The sequence below is a fragment of the Esox lucius genome, chromosome 3 (assembly GCF_011004845.1).
Source record: "Esox lucius isolate fEsoLuc1 chromosome 3, fEsoLuc1.pri, whole genome shotgun sequence".
In the NCBI taxonomy this organism is placed as follows: Eukaryota; Metazoa; Chordata; class Actinopteri; order Esociformes; family Esocidae; genus Esox; species Esox lucius.
In genome coordinates, this window is record NC_047571.1 from 16475356 (window position 1) to 16496908 (window position 21553).

Consider the following 21553-nt stretch of genomic DNA (forward strand, 5'->3'; position numbering starts at 1 on the left):
ATCCCAGTAACTGAGCAGATTGTGAAATACTTAGACCGGTCCGTCTGGCACCAACAACCATGCCACGCTCAAAATTGCTTAAATCACCTTTCTTTCCCATTCTGACATTCAGTTTGGAGTTCAAGAGATTGTCTTGACCAGGACCACACCCCTAAATGCATTGAAGCAACTGCCATGTGATTGGTTGATTAGATAATTGCATTCATGAGAAATTGAACAGGTGTTCCTAATAATACTTTAGGTGAGTGTATATTCAAATATAAGTACAAATACGTATATATTTTTATATATGTAATTTAATAAAATGCTAAAACATATATTATGCATATTACTTATTGCATATGGGTCTATACTTGTCAACAAGTTCAGAGCTCTGGGTCTTGACAATATTTTTTTATTTTTCACACAAATATTTTCCAACGTAAAACCAACGTCACCACATAATTATTGCTTTTGAGAGTCAGTGTTTTAAATAAAAATATCACACAGAATTACATTTCAATTTGCTATATGTATTTGAGTAATAAGAGCAAATTGGTCAGGGGTATGAATACTTTTGCAAGGCATTGTATTTGTAGCAACTAAAACAAGCTTCAGAGATTGTTGTAATTGTCAAGTTGAGTTTTTATTTTCATATTCGAAAATGCAAAGGACATAACAGGATTTGAGAATAAATCCCAGGTTGAGTGCACAAAAATGTTCCACTGCAAGCGATTATTTACAAGAATGAAAATCAACATACCCTATCTATATGCAATTTAGCAGGTATATTCTGTGTGGACCTTGCACACTAACTTAGACAAAAGAGTAGAATGCAGACATGACAGTTAAATTCACTTTTCATCATGTTTTTGAACGTAGTATACTAAAGGTAACAACAATTCAATAAACTTTTAGTTTTGTGAACCATTCATTTACAGAGTTGTTTTATAGATTCACTATAGTGCATTGAGGACCACTGTGTGCTTCATCGTAATCTTAAATGGGACATAGCCTTTTGAGGAAATTGTCCTGTGGTCTCTGGAAATAGGCTCTGTTAAACATTAACAGGTAACATTGAACACAAAACAACAGAAAACCCACCTTATCACTCAGTTACCATGGCTACCCATGTATGCCGATGGCTAGCGATGAATGATAATAATTTGATTGTACCATCCTTAATAATATCAGTTTGTAGTGCAGTTTTCAGAATCAATGTTGAATGTGAAGAAAAAAAAACTCGCTTGCAGCTTAAAAAATGATTCAGTTGCCGCAGATGAACGGTTATTGTCTCTGCTTTATAATATACTGCACACAAAATCCTGATTTTGATTGAAGAAAGATGAGCATATTAACCAGAGTTCAGTTTCATTGCAATTTGTCTGACAGGTTGTTTCCAGTGTTTATTCTTTTTAACAGCAGTCCATTTGGTTTTTTAATTGATGTCTCCTACTAATTACAAGATAAGCTAAAACAATTCAGTTCAACATTATGCGTGCTATATCAAGATAAGCCAAAAACACTTACTATCGATTAAAGAAAAATCTGATATGAAATGGGACCATTGTCTGAAAGTTCAACACAGATGGGGTTAAAATACATGAAATACATGATTACTTACTTTTTCAAACCTTCAGTAGGCAATAATAACGAAAGTGCTCTTTTGTCAAACATGTAAAAAAATAATTTATACATATCCCATCGGCTGATTGGAGTACTTCATCACAAAATGTGTTTTTCAACTGTTCGTTTATAGATGATCCGTTTCCTCATCACTCCAGCCCCTCACCTCTTCCTTGCCTCCTTCCCACTCCCTCAGTACCTATTGAGGGGAGTTATTTGTTGAAGGGCAGACAGGCAGGCAGTGTGACAGTGGAGCAGGATGGGCCTGCTAAGGGCTCTGCCACCTCTCCCTCCAGCTCTGTCCAGGTCCCCTTCTCTGGGCTGTAGCAGATGGTGGAAGACTTGTAGGCTCCCTGAAATAAAGCAGCCAAGAGATGTTGTCAGTATCTTCATTCGTACCTGGGTCCACAAAGTCTTAAAGGATTGTTTCATTGGTTCTCCAGATCTTTAAATGAAATGTACAACTGTTTCGAGGTATTTCATGTTCAAAGTTATCTTGTTTAGTAACAGCAATACACTGGCCGACAGGTTTCGGCACAGACACCTACAGAATAATGTGCTAGAAGAAGAACAACGTCTTGATCCCATTCCTACATCTATGCTAAATGAAATATTCCGAGGTTTGACGTGCACATAGTGAATGAATACAACAAGCTTATTGAGTGATGGGACTTCACCATGCTCCAGCTATATCCGCCCACTAGGAAGATGCTGTCATCCAGGATACAACAGCCGGGGCCACTGCGGCCCTCCAGAATAGGTGTCTGCAGGATGTTCCACTGATCCGCTTTGGGGTCATAACACTCCACCAGCATCACATCCAGGTGAGAGAACCCTGGGAACAAACCAACGCATGTACATGTAATGCAGTAGCTTTTGGGATGTGAAACAAACTATACACAATGGTTATAAATTCCTTGAAGAATCTTCAGGAAGCTTAGGTGCTTACAAAGCTAATATGCATTAAAATGCATTCACACACATGACTTAGTGGTTGGACAAGCAGTGTAAAAAAAGCACAGTTGTTTCAATCTCATGTTATATTTTTAATACCCTGAAACACCCATTTAAGCATTTATTTGGTATAGACCTAATAATAGAAATGGATGAAAGGAGGCTATAGGACTAACACAGGTTAGGTAACAGATCTTGAAAAGTGCTTTTTAAAAGCTTCACCCTTTGTGCTTAAGCGGCAGAGTAGGTTTCCGCATCACTCACTACAGAAGTCTTTATGCTAGCCAATGTCTTTTAAAGTAACTTAAGGTCTGATATTTAATTGAAAAAAGGATGCCCGCTTTCTGGGGGGTGTGGGGATTGGCACAGTGCTGGAGGCAGGGGGCAGCAGTGTTGGCCAGCAGGAGTATGCAGGACAGATTCAAAGGCATGGCCAGAACTAACAAAGTCAATGGAAAAGCTTTTCACCAGTTCAAGCCTTGTCAGAAGTCACTATATTTTTAGATGTCATTGCTGTAGACACCTGAAAGGATTTGTTTTAAATTCCCATGGATTCATTTTTGGGAGGTCATAACCAATGACAGCAAAATTATTTTTGTGAAATACTGCCTTTGCTTTCCTGACTGCACTGATTCCTTATTTCCTTGAACTGTTGCCTCTCAGGGCTTTTCGAGGCAAAATCTATGCACCATAGCAGGTGTTTATGCTGGATTAGCTCAGACATTTCAGATATAAACCAGGGGCTGTGGCGGTTTTTGGTATTCTTTCTTAAATGTCGGAAGGTTAATTAAGATCTGTAAAGAGTTTTAAAACCAAGAAGATGATGTTGTTTCCTAGGCCAGTGTATACATGTTTATGAATGTCCATTTCATGTTGTTTATTTGTGCATAATCTATTAGTAGAATCCAGTGGGGAACCATCAAGGCCTTTTACACCTTCAGAGAAGGAATAAGGATTGATATAAATATATACAGTACCAATCAAAATGTTGAACATGCCTACTCACTCAAGCGTATGTATTTTAATTTTTTGACTATTTTCCACATTGTAGAATAATAGTTAACATATCAAATCAACAAAATAACATATACAGTTGAAGTCGGATGTTTACATACACTTAGGTGGAAGTCATTAAAACACTACTCCACCAATTTCATGTTAACAAACTATAGTTTTGGTCGGTGAGGACATCTACTAGGTGCATGACACAAGTCAAATGTTTACAGGCAGATTATTTCAGTTATAATTCATTAGATCCCAATTCCAGTGGGTCAGAAGTTTGACTGTGCCATTAAACAGCTTGGAAAATTACAGAAAATAATGTCATGGCTTTAAAAGCTTCTGATAGGCTAATTGACATATCAGAAGTTTCTAAAGCCAGCCTGAAAAAAAAACATTGTACACCTCCACATCTATAGGAGACAGGTTCTTTCTCCTATAGATGCACATATTTTGGTGCAAAAAGTGCAAATCAATCCCAGAACAACAATAAAGGACCTTGTGAAGATGCTGTTGGAAAAAGGTACAAAAGTATCTCTAGCCACAGTAAAACGAGTCCTATTGACATATAACCTGAAAGACCTCTCAGCAAGGAACACGTCTCTGCTCCAAAACGGCCATAGAAAAGCCAGGCTACAGTTTGCAACGGCACATGGGGGATATATTTGGTATTCAATGCTACCAAACACTAATTGACTGTATGTAAACATCTGACCCACTGAAATGTGATATAAGTAATAAAAGCTGAAATCAATCATTCTCCCTACTATTATTCTGATGTTTCACATTCTTAAAATAAAGTGGTGATCCAGACTGACCTATGACAGGGATTTTTTACTAGGATAATATGTCAGGAATTATGAACAACTGAGTTTAAATGTATTTGGCTAATAACTTTCTTGTTCTTTTTTTATTATTTAATCTTCAGTTTTGTTGTAAAGAGAAGGGTTAATACCAAAGAGAAAGAATGTTGAGTCAGAATCTTTCCTTGGTGGCCTTTTAATTAGTTTTGTTGTAAAGAGAAGGGTTAATACCAAAGAGAAAGAAAGTTCAGTCAGAATCTTTCCTATGGTGGCCTTTGAATTGTCATGATTTGGGTTTACTGGCTTATGGCATTAATCCAGTGAATAGCATGGAATGCTTTTTTATTTTGCTGTTTATTCATATATTTTTTCTATCGGTCTGGTAGATCTAAACAGATTGTTCCTAGCTTACATGGATGGTATCTGGTTACTGTCTCTTTGAGGGCTGTCATTCTTTGTGTCCATGACTGTTGTGGTTGATGCTGCTAGTCACATTGTTCTGAGCCGGTTGGCTACTGTTGTCTTGTAGCCCAAAGCACAGGCCAGAGTATGTGAGAGAAGGTGAAATGTCTGTACTTCGGCTCATCATTTACTGAACGCTCCTCTCTTGACGGGAGGTCAAGGTTCATTTCCCTGCTCTGCAGAAAATAATTCAATGCTTGCTCCATATTCGGTCATTTAATTATGTTTTTTAACAAACACAGCTACTTCTGTAATTATCTAGGCTACCATTTGCTAACTGTAGTAGGCCAGCTGAAAAAAAGCACACCGATTCAACTGCAGGTCGTAGCCTACTGAAGGAGACTCTCTAAAACGTATGCACTCCAACGAATTTAAGCGCACTCCACTCTGCTCCACTCGTACTTCGGCTCAGGTCTGTTTGATTAATTCATGATGTCATCAACAAGAATTGATTCTCTTGCTTCAGAGATTTGACTGATTAGATTTTGTATTTACAATGTAAATGCGTGTTGCAGTGATTCTGTTCTTCTTGATTATTCAGTTTGACACAGTGTTTTCAAGGATTCTTCACCCCACAGAAGGCCAACAGTCCAAGAGGAACGGTTGACTATCATACCTCATTTGGCCATGACATTCCAAGTTTTTGAAGTTGCATTGTATTGTTGACATGGGGCATAAATAGGCACATACACATGACATAGTACTCTGTTTTCTGGGACCCTTTTTGGCTCAATAGCACAACTTTTAAAACCAGTGGTCAAAAATGTCAGACTGCTGCTTTAACAGATGTTTAACATTATTAACAGAAAGGGCATTTAAGAGATGCCTTTGTGGACATAAACAATACTACAGTGATAACTATGGTATTGATAGAAAACTGCAATGGTGTTATTGACAGTTATATTTGTGAAAGGAGCAGAGGGAGCTCTATAGCAGACAGCAACATTGAAAAATATGTTTGATGAGTGATACATTTTTATAAGCAACAGCTCAAACCGTTTTAGCAAATATTTGATCCTTATCCTAACACATTAACATGAATGAAATATGGCTAGTTAGCCAGATAACGTTCCCTAAAACAGTGAAGCATATTTGTATAACCAGATATAGTGTGCACAAGTATAGACCGAATCATGTAACAGTAACTGGTATACCTTAATCTGTAAAGAAAGAATATTATTCTGTCTAACCCCTTTATCCCATAAAACATGTCTAGAACATGAATATCTTGAATTCTGACAGGATGACAAGCATGTTCTGTGTACTGTATACCTGGTGTAATGGGACATTCTCATAACTCTAACAAATTGGACACTTGAATGTGATTGCAAGTTTCCCATGAAACATACACTATATGGCCAAAAGCATGTGGACACCTGTACCAATTATTGAATTTAGGTGTTTCAGCCACACCCATTGTTCACTGGTGCATAAAAACCAGCACACAGCCATGACATCTCCAAAGACAAACACTGGCAATACAATGGGTCGTACCAAAGAGTTTAGTAACTTTAAACGTGGCACTGTCTTAGGATGCCAACTTTGCCACAAGCTGTGCCCTGGTCAACTTTAAGTGCTATAATTGTGAAGTGGAAGCGTCTAGGAGCAACAACAGCCCAGCCATGAAGTGGTAGACCCTGCAAACTCACAGAGCGGGGCTGCCAAGTGCTGAAGAGCGTAGCGTGTAAAATCACCTATCATCTGTTACATCAGTCACCCCAGAGTTCCAAACTGCCACTGGAAGCAATATCAGCACAAGATCTGTGCGTTTGGAGCTTCCCAAAAATGTAGGTGTAAAGTGTAAAGCACTCTGCCACTGGATGCAGTGGAAACGTGTTCTCTGGAGGAATGAATCGCACTTTACTAACTGGCAGTCTGGTGGATAAATCTGGATGTGTTGGATGCCAGGAGAATGCATTGTGCCTAATGCTTGAGGAGGGATAATGGTCTGGCCTGTGTTTCAGGGTTTGGGCTTGACAACTTAGTTACAGTGAAGGGTCATCTTAATGCTACAGAATAAAAATACATTTTAGACAATTGTGTGCTTCCAACTTTGTGGCAACAGTTTGGTGAAGGCCCTTTCCTGTTCCAGCATGACTGTGCCCTGGGGGCAACTCCATATTAATGTACATGGTTTTGGAATGGGATGTCCAACAACCTCATACAGGTGTGACGGTTGGGTGTCCACATTTTGGCCATGTAGTGTATATGCTGTAATGGTCTGAAAACATGGCAACCATGTTAAATATTTTGGGTAGGATGTTGATGGAATATTCTTCTTACCCATCAGAAAATGCAACTATTGAAACTTGAATCATATCATAGAATATGTCAAACAAATTAATATTGTACATTCTCAGAACATGATAGCCAGGGTTTTCTGATGCAAAAACATGCTGAAAGGGACCTCAGAACATTTTGCTAACATAAAATCCTCAACTAAAAACTGAAACATAAATGGAACACTTCAGGTAACATTACTAAAAATATTCTCCCACCCTATAATTGTTTGCTGGGGAAGCTAGGCTGAGGAAAAGCAACATTTTGACTCAGTCAGCCTTTTCCAAAGAATGCCATGCTTTTGCAGTGCTAGGCATTGGCAGACGGCAAGAAAATACAACTGCACTACAATTTAGAGAATCAATCTTGAGTTCCACAGTCTGCACTGTACGGTCCAGTAGCTGAGGCCTGGTAGTCCTTACCTTTCAGATGGTTGCCCCCGATAGCATAGAGGCGGTCGTTCATCCCAGCCAGGGCATGAATAGCTCTCTTTGTGTTCATATCCTGTTTCCTGGCCCACACATCCATGATGGGGTCATAGCAATACAGCCAGGATACATACTCTCCATTGTGGACTCCTCCTATAATGTAATGACAGAGGCAAACATATACACATAAATACCAGTTATCAGCTGCAAATGTTAGGGTCAGGATCAGTAGACCCTACATCCGGAAAGAAAAGTCTTTACTGAGCGTGCAAAAAGGTCATGTAAAAGCATGGTCTGACCTGAGATGTATATTTTCCCATTGTGCACTGCTCCGGCGTGTGCGGCCAGAGGCTGGGGCAAGGATGACACATAGTTCCACTCGTTAGTCTCTAGGTTGTAGGACTCCACGCTGGAGAGGTAGCCTGACTCGTTCCTCCCGCCAATTACATACAGGTGCTTATCCAGGCAGCAGGCGAAGAAACTAGCTCTCCTGAGGAGGTGTCAACAAGACAACATCATTAGAACAGTCGAGACCACGTGTGGGTCTGTTTGTGTGCGTTAGTGTATGTGCGGGTACAATTTATATATCCTGGTGGGCTCCAAAACTCTCAGCCAGGATAGTAAAACAAGGAAAATGGATCGTTGACATCTGCTATTTTAGGCTTAGCGGTTTGGTTTAAGATGGTGTCTGTTGGTATTGGTAGGAAATCTTGGGTTTCACAGGCTGATCACAACTTCCTACTCTGTATACGTGTGTATATGGTAAGTCAGTTTTGACTGGGGAAGGTGGAGGACCACAGGGCATTTGTTTGCCTGCTGAATCATTGCTGGTTGAGAGCTAAGAGGGTTCTCCTACTGAAATTCAAAGAGAGGAAGACAAAGGTGAATTAAGTGCAGAGGGTCAACATTTTTCAAATCCTTATCAGTTGGTGCCCTTGAATGGTAAAGTCAGTGCCTCTCAGCTGCCTCATTGCAAGACCAAGGTTCAAATTCAGCTTTTGGATTAGCCCGGAGGTTCCCGGAGGGTGGTGCAATTGGCCAGCTGTGTCCGGGTTTAGGGGTTAGTAATCAAATATGGTTTCCTTGGCTTGTTGCGCTATAGTGACTTCTTCTGGCAGCTTAAGCGCCCAAGTTTAATCAAGGAAGAAGATGGAAGTCAGCATTCCCTCTGGTGCATAAGGATAATGGCCTAGACTTTCTGTCTGAGCAGACATTGTGATGAGAACCAGAACGGCGTTGGATGTGTTTCAGAGGACAACTATCTCAACGTCTACTGTCCTCATGTTGCTGTGAGTTTCAACGATCAGGTATGGCCTTAATTATGAACTCGGTATCACGAAATTGGGGAGAAACTAATACAGCTGGATTAATAATTAATAGGATAAATTACAAGTAAATTATATAGTGAACAATGACAGATCCCACTAAGGAATTATGGAATTAAGGGCTATAAAAATAAGTGCTTAAAGAGCTTAATATCAAAATAAAATACATTAAATTAAGGAACACCAACAAGACTAGAGACAAGGACCTTTTTAAACATCTTCCAGGTGTTTATGACTCCTCTAGCTCTTCAAAATGGGTCCGCACTGACACCCACAAGCAAAATTCTGTTAATGATGGCATTAAAGCTGAACGGAGGCAGGTGTGATGTCACTGTTGGAGTCAAGGGTGTCTATGACTATATTACATCATTGTGCTGGGACTGGAGTGGTGCCAATTGTGTCAATGAAATGGTTTGACTTTAATGTTGCTGCAGTGCCTTGAGGAATGGAATTGAGGATGTGATGAAGCTGGTGAAGACACATTACAGTGTGATACAATCGGTCTTCCCTTTGAAACTTGAAAAAGGACTTCTGAACGATATATTTCAAGATTTGGGTTTTATTACAAGCAGAGTGAGTTGTTAATAGTAAAAATGTTAAGGTAAAATGTACATTTGGGGTTTGGTTTGGAATTAGGTTTAGGGTTATGGATAGGTCCTTGAGGTTAGCGTTAGGTTATCGTAAAGGTTAGGGTTAAGTTTAGGGTGAAGAATAAATACATATTTTGAAAATATTTTGATATACCTGGGACTCAAAGAAACATCAAACATTACCTGTGTGTCTGTGTATACGTGTGTAGATATGTGCATGGCAGAACGCTTGGCGGGCACAAGTTCGAACTCAGTTCTAACTGATGTATTTTTAATTTTAAAAGCGTTATCAATTATTTAAATAATTCACAATGACACTTTCTATTGCATTACACTGTGCATCTGAATTGACCTACCTTTCCTGCATAGGAGGAAGTTGTATCCAACTGTTGAATCGTGGATCATAGCGGCTGACATGATTAGTGCTGTGCTTTCCTACAAAACAAATGTCAGTATCAAGACTGATAAATATTGCCAGTTAATATGGCAATTCATGTAATGTTAACTGACCTAATTGTTATATATTTGTATTAGCATCAGTAATGATTTTACCATTGGGGTTCCACTGGTCTTCTCCACCCAGTAGCAGAATGAAGTTCTCTACCTCCACCACGCAGTGATGGGCACTGTTGTAAGGCATTACTGGAAGACAAAAGATGACACAGCAGAAACAGGTTACGATAATGGCGCCACACAGAAGTCAACATACTTTTTGATGTGAGCATATTCTTGCAGTTGGAATGCAAAACATCTTGTGGTTCAATATTGGCAGTTCAATATTGGCACTAATTCAAGCAAAAACAAATCCTTATTCCAGTTCATTCAGCCGTTGGTTAAGGAAAGCCAAATTACATTGAATGTTGAACCGGGGCAGCTTCAACAGCCACCACGGTTATTATCTGACCCTGCTGGTCATCTCTGAACACTTCAACAGCCACCATGGTTATTATCTGACCCTGCTGGTCATCTCTAAACACTTCAACAGCCACCACGGTTATTATCTGACCCTGCTGGTCATCTCTGAACACTTCAACAGCCACCACAGTTATTATCTGACCCTGCTGGTCATCTCTAAACACTTCAACAGCCACCATGGTTATTATCTGACCCTGCTGGTCATCTCTAAACACTTCAACAGCCACCATGGTTATTATCTGACCCTGCTGGTCATCTCTAAACACTTCAACAGCCACCACAGTTATTATCTGACCCTGCTGGTCATCTCTAAACACTTCAACAGCCACCACGGTTATTATCTGACCCTGCTGGTCATCTCTAAACACTTCAACAGCCACCACAGTTATTATCTGACCCTGCTGGTCATCTCTAAACACTTCAACAGCCACCATGGTTATTATCTGACCCTGCTGGTCATCTCTAAACACTTCAACAGCCACCACAGTTATTATCTGACCCTGCTGGTCATCTCTAAACACTTCAACAGCCACCACGGTTATTATCTGACCCTGCTGGTCATCTCTAAACACTTCAACAGCCACCACAGTTATTATCTGACCCTGCTGGTCATCTCTAAACACTTCAACAGCCACCACGGTTATTATCTAACCCTGCTGGTCATCTCTAAACACTTCAACAGCCACCACGGTTATTATCTGACCCTGCTGGTCATCTCTAAACACTTCAACAGCCACCACGGTTATTATCTGACCCTGCTGGTCATCTCTAAACACTTCAACAGCCACCACAGTTATTATCTGACCCTGCTGGTAATCTACGAACACTTAAATCGCCTGTAACGCTTTGTGTGTTCTTAGAGCTCTGTCGGGACTGTCAGAAGAGGAGAGCCCATCTCTCACATCCTGGTTACCTCTATTTTAGATTGGAAAGGCTTACTCTTTGGGGTTTTAGGCTGGGTATCTGTAAATCACTTTGTGACTGGTGATATAAAAAGGGATTTACTAAAGAACGGTTCTTGACTGGATTGAGTATTATTTCATATTTGACAACATTCTGCATGTTACACTGGTTCAGAAACTATGTACAGCACAGCGTAGCACCTAGTGGTCCAGGCTCTCTGGCTGCCTCTATAATTTGACGTCTGTGTCAGTCTGTGTCTGTCTGTTTCTCCTACCACGTCTTTTTCTCCATCCCTGTCTGTGTCTCAGTATCTGTCACTGTCCTTGTATCTCTCCCTGTATCTCTCTCCTTTCCATTCTCCTCTGCTAAAGTGACCCCCGCTGAGATGGAGAGAAATGGTCTTAGGTGACAGTCATAATGAACATGATCATGTTCACTCAATAAATCTCGGGGCGCATGCCGTTCGTGGGCTTTTGAGCGTAAATCAGTGGAATGGTAAAGCCCACCTGTCTGTCTCCATTCGTCAGCCCCACTGTCACCTCCCTGCTAGTCTGATGGATCACAGTTGCTGCAAAATTAGACAGCCTTGAATCTCCTTCCTTTCCGATTGGCCTATTCACTCCTCAGCTGCAATCACAATGGCTGTGCCTGGCTGACATTCCAGGTCTTCCATTCATTGTGGGGAATGTAGCTCATACACTTGGGCCTGACTAACAAAGCCTTATCTGCCATGAGGCTGTGCTGTATATATGAGTGTGGCCACATACCACCCATGTGTGACAGTCATAAGGAACGCAACCATATGGTGTGTAGGTCAAATATTATAGCAGAATTAGGCTTCCAATTAGGTTATGGTTTAGTGGCTTAGTGATAATACTATGTTGAAAATATGTTGAAAATAGTATGTCGAAATGCCCATTGGGCTTCTAAGCCAATCATACCGCTTGACACCACACTGCTTCATCTTAAACGATTGGGATTATAGTCCCTGACTCAATGCCATCACATTGGCCAAAGCGGGAGATGATTTCATCAAATGCCTTAACATGATCCATATTTAGTAGTATTGTGAATTTTAAGTGGTCATTTTAGTAGTCGCTTAATTTCGGCTAGGAACAACATTAAACATACAAAAATAAAGCTGTACCACATTGAAGATAAAAGAGGTGATGTTTGATAGACGCTCTTTCCATTAAATGTTCATTACATCACCTTGCCCCTCGAGCTTAAACAAGTCGACAACGGCTGCGTTTATAGTCCAACACTGAACACGCCAACGCTGAGCACGCCAACGCTGAACACGCCAACGCTGAGCACGCCAACGCTGAGCACGCCAACGCTGAACACGCCAACGCTGAGCACGCCAACGCTGAGCACGCCAACGCTGAACACGCCAACGCTGAGCACGCCAACGCTGAGCACAGTGCTATTTAGTATTTCAAAAATCAACTGAGGCTCTGAAATGGATCTAATGAGAACAAATCTGATGTGATTGGTCAAAAGAACAATAAGTGGAAAAGACCTCTATATTGGCCAGCTTGTGTAATTACAGCCTAAGGGGCAGGAGCCAGACCTCTAGAACTGGCTTGGCTTGGCCTTGGCTTTACAGTAAGCTTTCAGGATCACTAGAGGGAGTCAGACACCTAGAAACGCTTGGTTGGGGGCCACTAAATGATTTCACGGCAACTTCACCAACCAACCACTACTGCCCTGTAAGACCATTAGTGTTGCATTCTGCCACATCACATTCTTTTGTTCGGTGCTGTGCTTTAATAAAGATTCATTTTTGAAGCCATGAGGTCCCTGGTTGACTCGGCTACTGCAGAATCAGGCAGTGGACAGACTACTTCATTTGAGCCAGTGTCTTTGTCTTTATTCCCTCCGTTCCCTGCTGCTTCACGGTGCTTTAGGTACACTAGATGGCAAGCAAGTGTTCCTCTACTTTCCAGAACAGACGAGCTGCAGTGATCTGACGTGACGAGGGATCAGATTCTCCCTAAATTGTGTTGATAAATGTCTTAATCAAACGCTGTCCCTCTCAGGCTTCGCCTCATTGGAAAGTTATGATTGAATGTTAATAATCCTCTATTCCACATCCATTGTGTAGCAGCTACATCAGGTGGTCATCGATGTGTTAAAGGGATGATTTTGCAGTTTTGTCCTTCCATTTGGACACAGACCATTTGAGTGTTAACTTTTAGGTTTCAATAATGGAATTCCCCATTTACCTTTTAGTTATATACTATATCAGTGAGATATAATTAGTGCAATGTCCATTGTGAAATGTCCATAGTGAAATGTCCATAGTGAAATGTGCATAGTGAAATGTCCATAGTGAAATGTCCATAGTGAAATGTCAATAAGTTGTTATATTAGTGCGGATGCCTGTCTCAGTAGCGTGTTGGACAAAATCAAAGGAACATTTAAAAATACCATTCATGACATCTGTGATAATGCCACAGATATGAGTGAACAGGTGAGTGTTGTTGAGTGTTTTTGGGAGGGAGGGAGAATAATGGAAAACTGGAAAGTAAAGTTGAATTGTGAGAATAAAGTGTATAAGGGTATGTTACAGTATAGGCCGGTGTTTAATATATATGAATGGAAAGACATTAACAAGAGCTGCTCCTAGCCAGACCAGAGGACAACAATTCAATACTGACAGACACAAATGGCGAGGATGATGATGATGATGCAAAGGACAGATAAGGTTATCCATTAGCACTCGTTTGACCTTTGTAATGTGGCAAGAATATAGTGTTGTGTCTCAAAAGGTCAACGCAGACAATTGGGAGGAAGAGAAAATAACGCTTTACTATATCCTAAGGAAGTTAATGGTGGGTGGGGGTTCTGTGCACATATTTTGGTGACGTGTTTCAGATTTTGATATTTTGGTAAATCTCGATTAATGTGTATGCCAAAAAAATAGCCACCCTTAATTGTCATAAATTTTTTTTTAAAATCAATGTTGCATCAAAAATGTTATGTCAACACATTGTGGGGAAAAGACTACCCACAAAATTTGCTTTTACAAGCTTTTGTGCTTTTACAAGCTGTCCACGTATCTACCAATAACAATTGGTTTTATTAACTTGGATGTGTGGTTTTTTTCCTCTCTCTCCCTCTACTATCTCAAGTATCTGGCCTATTCAATATTTCAGAGTAATATATTTGAACTTAAGGCTCTATTTAATCTGTTACTCCAATATTATTTCATATGTAGTTATTATACATATTTTGCTTTTACTTGTACCTTTTTCTCCCCAGTTTCGTGATATCTAATGCATGATTAAGGCTCTGCTTCATCGCAGCCACTCACAGCAGATTTGGGACAGTCAATGTCAAGATATGTGTCCTCTGAAGCATATCAAATGATTTCTGGTTATTATCACACTGTTCGTTCAACCAGGAAGTCCCTACCAGAATCTGTATACGCCGGATGGAATGCATTCTCTTCAACCTCGTCCAAATTGCCACATATAATCCAGAGCTCGATGACACAAAGCATCCGTATTTCATTACTAACGCCACAATCCCAGACGCAGGCCAATTGCACTGCCCTCCATGGGACCCCTGAGCTAATCCGTGAGCAGGATTCAAATGCTGGTCTCACAATGAAGGAGCTAATGAGGCAATGACATGAAAAGATCATGTCTAATTAAATTTGCATTCCAGTATAATTAGCACAACAAAATTGTTAGATCTGTTCAAAATTTGATTTGTAACATATCCTATAAACCCTTTTGCAGGTCATAATATAGCATGCATAAACACTGATGTAGTGCACAATTAGATGATGTAGGCTCCTGAGCATCACTTTAACAACTACTGGCTAAAATTATTCCAAAACTCTTGAGTACTTTTCTAAGCCAAAATATGTAGAATTACCATGAATGCTGTCTCCTGTAACAGTGCTTAAAATGTCACTCACGATATAACCCTGAACTTCCGAAATATGAAAAAAGTCCTTACTATATTGTCTTTAAATGCAGCTGGACAGTACCACGTACTTCTTTAATGTTACATCTACACCCCACTAGATCGTTAGATTATTATACATTTGGCTGTGCATCTTTGCCAAGACATTTCAGCAAAAACAAAGGAAACCAGGCAGGCAGAAAGCTCCACGCCACGGTGGTGTGACGGTGGTGTGACTGTAGTCACGCTCTGATTAAAAACCTACATTAAAAGTGAGTGATACATCATTACCTCTAGGATTTAAGGAACTCCTTTCTTCTTTCCCTCGTTTTACCTGGAAACTAACCTGTACTAAAAGCAAAACCTCAGAAACAGGATATGCAACTTAAAATGAACCCCTTTTTAAAATTGAATGCTGTTAAAGAATGGTATGTTTATCACCACCAAAGGAAAATTAAGCCGTTAATGGCATTTGCAGTTCTTTACACATGTTTGTGGACAGACTCTTTAAAGCAAAAAGGCAACACAGAAAAACAAGCGCCACTCTAGCCAGCATCAATCAAAAGTTATGTCCAATATTACAGAAGCTGTTTTTCTTTCTTTCACGGATATGTGATTCGTTTTTATAGTTTAAAATTCTTTGCAAACCACTATTTTTGTGGTTGATTGTTTGATAAAAAAGGACAACAATGTTTAGTTAACATAAGTAATTCTAGCTAAAATCTTGATAAAATGAACAGTGACTATTCTAGGCTATGTACACAATTGAATTGAGAGAACATAAAAGGGAAAGGCTACTCAAACAGAAGCGTTTCGAAGGTTGGCTGAATATACAAAAGTGAAGTGTTTGTCCTGATATGGATCATTTTGATATGGATCATTTTGTTTTTCCGTCCCTCACAATTACAGCAGAGTACAGTGTGACTGTAACTCAATGTACGGCATTTTAAATGGAAAAACCTTAAGTAAATTTTTTTTTTAAAATTGTAATATTTTGATTAGAAACCGCAGAATTTCTCATGCATAAAATGTTTCTGGATAACATCTTCAAAAACAAGTGTTTTATCTGCATGACTAGAAAACAGAAACATGCTGCTTTTGAATATTTGAATAATGGCACGGTTCTGCAGTTTAAGAAAATGCTGTATAAGAATGTATATGTTGACACAATGTCATGTTGATTCCTCATCGTTAAAGAAGCACTGAGGCAAAGATGGGGCTCCTACTCACTTGTGAGGATCTTCCATGTCTTCTTCTCATCGTCGTAATACTGGACCAGATTACTGGGGAGTCGATCAGGTCCAGGGGGCAAGCCACCCACCAATAACAGCATCCTCTTATTGGAACGGATCCTGGAGTGGTGGGTATGGAGAGGATGAGGAGGAGCATTTGGGTTGTAGAGGGGTTGAGGGGTTGGAGTGGAAGAGTGTTGAGGTGGAAGGGGGTTGAGGTGGGGAGGTTGGGGTGTAGTGGGGGTGGAGGGGGAGAGGTTGGGGTGTAGTGGGGGTGGAGGGGGAGAGGTTGGGGTGTAGTGGGGGTGGAGGGGAGAGGTTGGGGTGTAGTGAGGGTGGAGGGGGAGAGGTTGGGGTGTAGTGGGGGTTGGGGTGGGGAGAGGTTGGGGTGTAGTGGGGGTGGAGGGGGAGAGGTTGGGGTGTAGTGGGGGTTGAGGGGGAGAGGTTGGGGTGTAGTGGGGGTGGAGGGGAGAGGTTGGGGTGTAGTGAGGGTGGAGGGGGAGAGGTTGGGGTGTAGTGGGGGTTGAGGTGGGGAGGTTGGGGTGTAGTGGGGGTGGAGGGGTGAGGTTGGGGTGTAGTGGGGGTAGAGGTGGGGAGGTTGGGGTGTAGTGGGGGTGGAGGGGTGAGGTTGGGGTGTAGTGGGGGTTGAGGGGTGAGGTTGGGGTGTAGTGGGGGTTGAGGGGGAGATGTTGGGGGTGGAATGGGTGCAGTGGGAAACACAGATTACATAAGAGATAGTGTATAGACTGAATAAAATAAGCACTAGCAAACATAAAAAACACAAAGAAAATACTTTTGGTTTAGTAATCAGCCAGATGCAACTAATCCCTACAACTTTATAGTGTGGGAAGTCATTGAATTATAGTCTATATGTAAATGTCTCCTATGTGGAAGATACAGAATAGATAACAAAGTAATGTTCCCAATCACGGAGAAAGGTCCACACAGTAGACCAACTTTGGATAAGCAGGAGCAGAACATCTTCAACAGTTGTGTGAAAGTGCACAATAAATCCAACCCTGTGTTTAGGAACACCATGGCAGTAACAATGTAACACAGGTGCCTTTAAAACATCACAGCTGTCATTTCTCTGAATTTATGTTAAAGCTTTTAACAGCTTATTTTTCCAATGGTTCCTGTCTGAGAGGGTTTTACACCCTACAGTAATCGGTTTAATTAAGGCTGTCATCAGAGGTGTTCTACAGGATTCCATACACAGTGATTTAAATACTACCGGGCAGTATACAGTGTTTCCAAATGTGAAACATCGTTATTTTATTGGCCAGGACTCTCCATGTGACAGTTCCATGACAATTTTGCAACATATCCTTGAGTTATGGGACTGTACAGTCCAGCTATTGACTGCAATTAACCACAAAGTAACAGTCGTTTCAACAACATCAGCCATTACATAAACGATTGGCTAAATGACTGCCCACGCAATGCATCCATTTGGATACTGGCCAACATGCGTGTTTTTGGGGTTGTTCTTGTATGCAAATGACCACTGGACGTAGATAATGCTGATTAATTGAGGGGGGAGAAACTGTGACATATTAATAAGAGAAAATTTGAACTATGTTGTGTTTGTATCTCACAAAGGACATTCTACTATGTATGCCCACATACTCCAGTACATTCATGACCTGTCCATTGCACATTCATGTCCTTATGATTTCCACCAGACAAGGAATGTGTTTAACTCAGTATAGATATTGTGAGAAAGACACAATTAAATTAAACATGCATTTAAATTACTCTTGAGTAATATACAATTGATATTTTCTAGAATAAGGTAGGAATAATATCCCCATTAGTATAGCCTACTGTTACTAATTTAGGCGATAATATCAACAAAATTAAGGTAAAAGTCTAAGTTGACTCATAACATTTCTGAGACTCATAATCCAAACTCAGATTTGTCAGGAGGTTTTTAACAAAGTTTTTTTTTTTTCCTTCTGTAAACAACAGCAGCTTCAAGCACCACCAATCAATCATCTTCCTGTCAACCGCTGTCCATTAACTGCCTCTGAAAGTGCTGAACAAGACAAACACACCACGCCGATCTTCCCTGGCCATACGGTACAGTCTGACCTATGGCAGGCTGGTGTAGGCAAGGCAGACTAAGCAACCATCCTCAGGATGGATCACCCAAACCTGGACCAAGAATCCAGTTGTTGTTATCATTAACAGGTTATAAATACTATGCATTTATGTCCTATTTGTCTATTTTTTGTAATGCGTGGCTAATCTCTATTGGGAATAATATGTTAGTGTACTCCATATAGTACTACATCAAAATGTATTTCCACCTTGTCCACAGTTAAAAACTTTAGCGAGTTAAAAAGTTCCAGCTTACCGCTGGAATGTAGATTGTTCAACAGGCACCTTACTAACCCTGAAGCACCTTTATTAGGCCCAGTGACATGTATGTGTGTGTGGCTGTGTGTATGTGTGTGTGTTTGTGTGTGTGTGTGTGTGTGTGCACATCCTTACTTGCTGGCTGTGGTCTGCCTGCAGTGCTGCCTGAAGGGCATCAGGTGGTAGTTCATGGCATCCAGGAGCAGCTTCTGGCACACCGGGTCAGTCCTCATGAAGTCAACCGACTGTACCCTCTCCACCAGCTCTGGGGCTGGGATGAGGGCGAAGCGCAGCCTCTTCATCAGGTCCGGGGCGTAGTGCATGCGAGTCTCCCGGTCATGCTCCAGCCAGAGGACCGACATCTGGAAAAGGGCCAGTTCTGACTCCACCGGGGGCGGCAGAGCGTCCAGCATGGCACACATCTCCTCAAAGTTCAGCAGCAGCACGTCCTCCACCAAGTACTTGTTGGCCAGCTTCTTGGTCTCGTCCAAACCGTGCAGGGCTGCAATTTTGCAGATCTGTTTGTAGTTCTGCACAGAGATCTGGTCGTTAAGGAACTGCACACTGAGCTTGGTGATCTGGGGCACGTTAAGGATCTTGCTGACCGAGAGCACCTCTTCAACAGTGTCCAGGGAGAGAGTGACGTTGGCAGTGTATAAGTACTCCAGCACCAGCCGTAGTCCGATGGAGGAGCAGCCCTGAAGGACTAGGTTGTTGATGGACCGGGTGCTAGCCATCAGCTTGTCGTCGGGGGAGGAGGACGGGGTGCCGCTGCTCCCCTGGTCTTTGTTGTTGTTCGTCCCTTCGTTGTTGAGCATGTGACTGGTGGAGAAGAGAGACCTGAAGTACTGGGAACAGGACGCAAGCACGGCTTTGTGGCAGTGGAACTGCTGTCCCTGGGCGGTGAGAGTCACATCGCAGAAAAGCTGTTTCCTCCATAGAAGGTTGAGCCCGTGCAGCAGGGTGTCACTGTGTGTTGGGTCAAAGGTGGACGTTCTATCGCCAGATCTCGACATGACTTCCTGACCGTTAACGCCACCTAGGTAACAAAATACACCATGCAAGCCATTTAGCCTTCCTCCAGCCCTTTTCTTTATTATTAATATAACATGATAGCATCATTACAGTCAGGAGGGAATTGTCTCTTATACCTTTACGTTATACCGAGCATAATGCTAATGGATACGCATCCTGCATCCGACTGAACCAGTAAACCGACGTCATGCTGCTCCCGCCGATATTATTCTGCAGTGAACATATTGGTTTAATCCGGTATCATTTCAACTTTGGCTCAGGTCCGAAGACAAGAGGAAACAAAAACGTATAATTCCAATAATGTCCAATTCCGCGGCTATTTTCATTCTTTCAAGACAATATAATTGTAAATGGACGCTGCGGTTTGAAGCGCACTGTCAAAACAAACGGGAGGTGCTGCAGCACCTTCTCTTCGATAACGCAACTTAAGTTGTTGGATAAGGGGAAAAGGCAACCCCTACGGTGCAGGTATAATATGCAGCATTCAGCTAGTACTTAGACTATCGTTCTCCTCTTATCTTGCTGCTCTGCCACAATGAGGAAATTTACACATTCACAAATGCACGCACGGAGTGATACAAAAGCAATTAGTTTGTCTCTCACACAGCCGACATCACCACTGTGCTGGTGCGTTTTCCCATTCCCTACCTGAGTTACAACTATTCAGACACGAGTAGGCTATCAGAAATTATTCATTCAATGCAGCTATCGAACAAATATAAATAAAACAAGTCTATGTGTGTCTAGTAATAAAATGCTAAAAAAACTAAAACATTTACTATATGAAATACGTTAGTAAACTTGATATAAGCGTCCTACTACCTTGTTTCGTAGTCGCCACATTCTCAAAGCGCCTGTCACAACTAAATGATGTGAGCAGCTTGCCTGAGAACAAGCCAAACTTACCTGACTTACGAGCTTGACAAAAAAAGAAAGTAAAGCTTCAGGTTTCCAATATTCTCACTGGACTTTCCTTTGTTCTCCTTTTTCTTTAGATGTATTCCTTTCCTTTAAAAGTATATTGTCCGTGCCTCAAAATAATAATTGATTCCAACTCATAAAGTCACTATTTCAGGTTATTTGTTGACGTTGATCATTTTGTTCTTCTGAATTAACAAGAAGTGTGTGAGTGTGTGAGAGGGAGCTGTGCTTTCTGCAAGAGAAGAAGAAGAAGAAATATACGTGTGACAAATTATGCTACCAAGAAACAACACATCATTATCCTTGGGCCTGGGGCTCAGTGAGTCGTAACGAGAGTAATAGGAAATCCACGGTTGGGGAGAGAAACGGTCGTGCATGGCCGGTGGAGAGAGACCATGCAGGGGTATGGATGCTGGAGAGACTCGCAAAATTATGGCTCAAGGCTATTGTAAAAACTGTCGAGCGTAAATGACTGCGATTTCAAACATCTATGGAAGAAAGAAAAGAGAAAGGGGGAGAAAAACCGAGTCTTTCCCTCGCTGTTATAGAGAGAACCGTCAAGTTTTAGTGCGCATTGCTAATTAGTCAATTTCTCTCTGCCTTCACAGCCCGACGACTTTGCTGCTGAGCTGAAACTGCTAATTTCTGAGACCAGCCTTTTTTTGGCTGTGAACTGGATGGATGAATGGCTTGTCTCGCACAAATGACAAAAAGCCCCTGCCTTAATCTCCATCGCCAAAATAACCCTCATCTCATTCTGCTCCTGCTAGTCCTTCAAAAGAAGGTGCCCTATACAAACTTTAGTGGCATCACATTTTGACA

General features: G+C 41.3%; 1 protein-coding gene across 4 annotated transcripts; it reads right to left on the reverse strand.

Moving 5' to 3' along the window:
* Window positions 1-617: 617 nt before the first annotated feature.
* Window positions 618-20980, reverse strand: klhl14 (kelch-like family member 14). 4 transcript variants are annotated; one of them, XM_034289358.1, is made up of 10 exons: window positions 20717-20980; window positions 19927-20020; window positions 18911-19814; window positions 16413-16534; window positions 9999-10088; window positions 9803-9881; window positions 7831-8021; window positions 7526-7684; window positions 2283-2440; window positions 618-1958 (listed from the first exon to the last, which is right to left on the reverse strand). In XM_034289358.1, exons 3-10 carry the CDS (start codon window positions 19789-19791, stop codon window positions 1818-1820), a joined length of 1821 nt encoding a protein of 606 aa, XP_034145249.1. In that variant the 5' UTR covers window positions 19792-19814; window positions 19927-20020; window positions 20717-20980; the 3' UTR covers window positions 618-1817. The 4 variants fall into 4 exon arrangements, with proteins under 4 accessions (XP_034145249.1, XP_010883919.1, XP_010883911.1 ...); XM_010885617.3 differs by lacking the exon at window positions 19927-20020 and having other exon boundaries at window positions 20726-20980; XM_010885609.3 differs by lacking the exon at window positions 19927-20020.
* Between the last annotated feature and the right edge of the window lie 573 nt (window positions 20981-21553).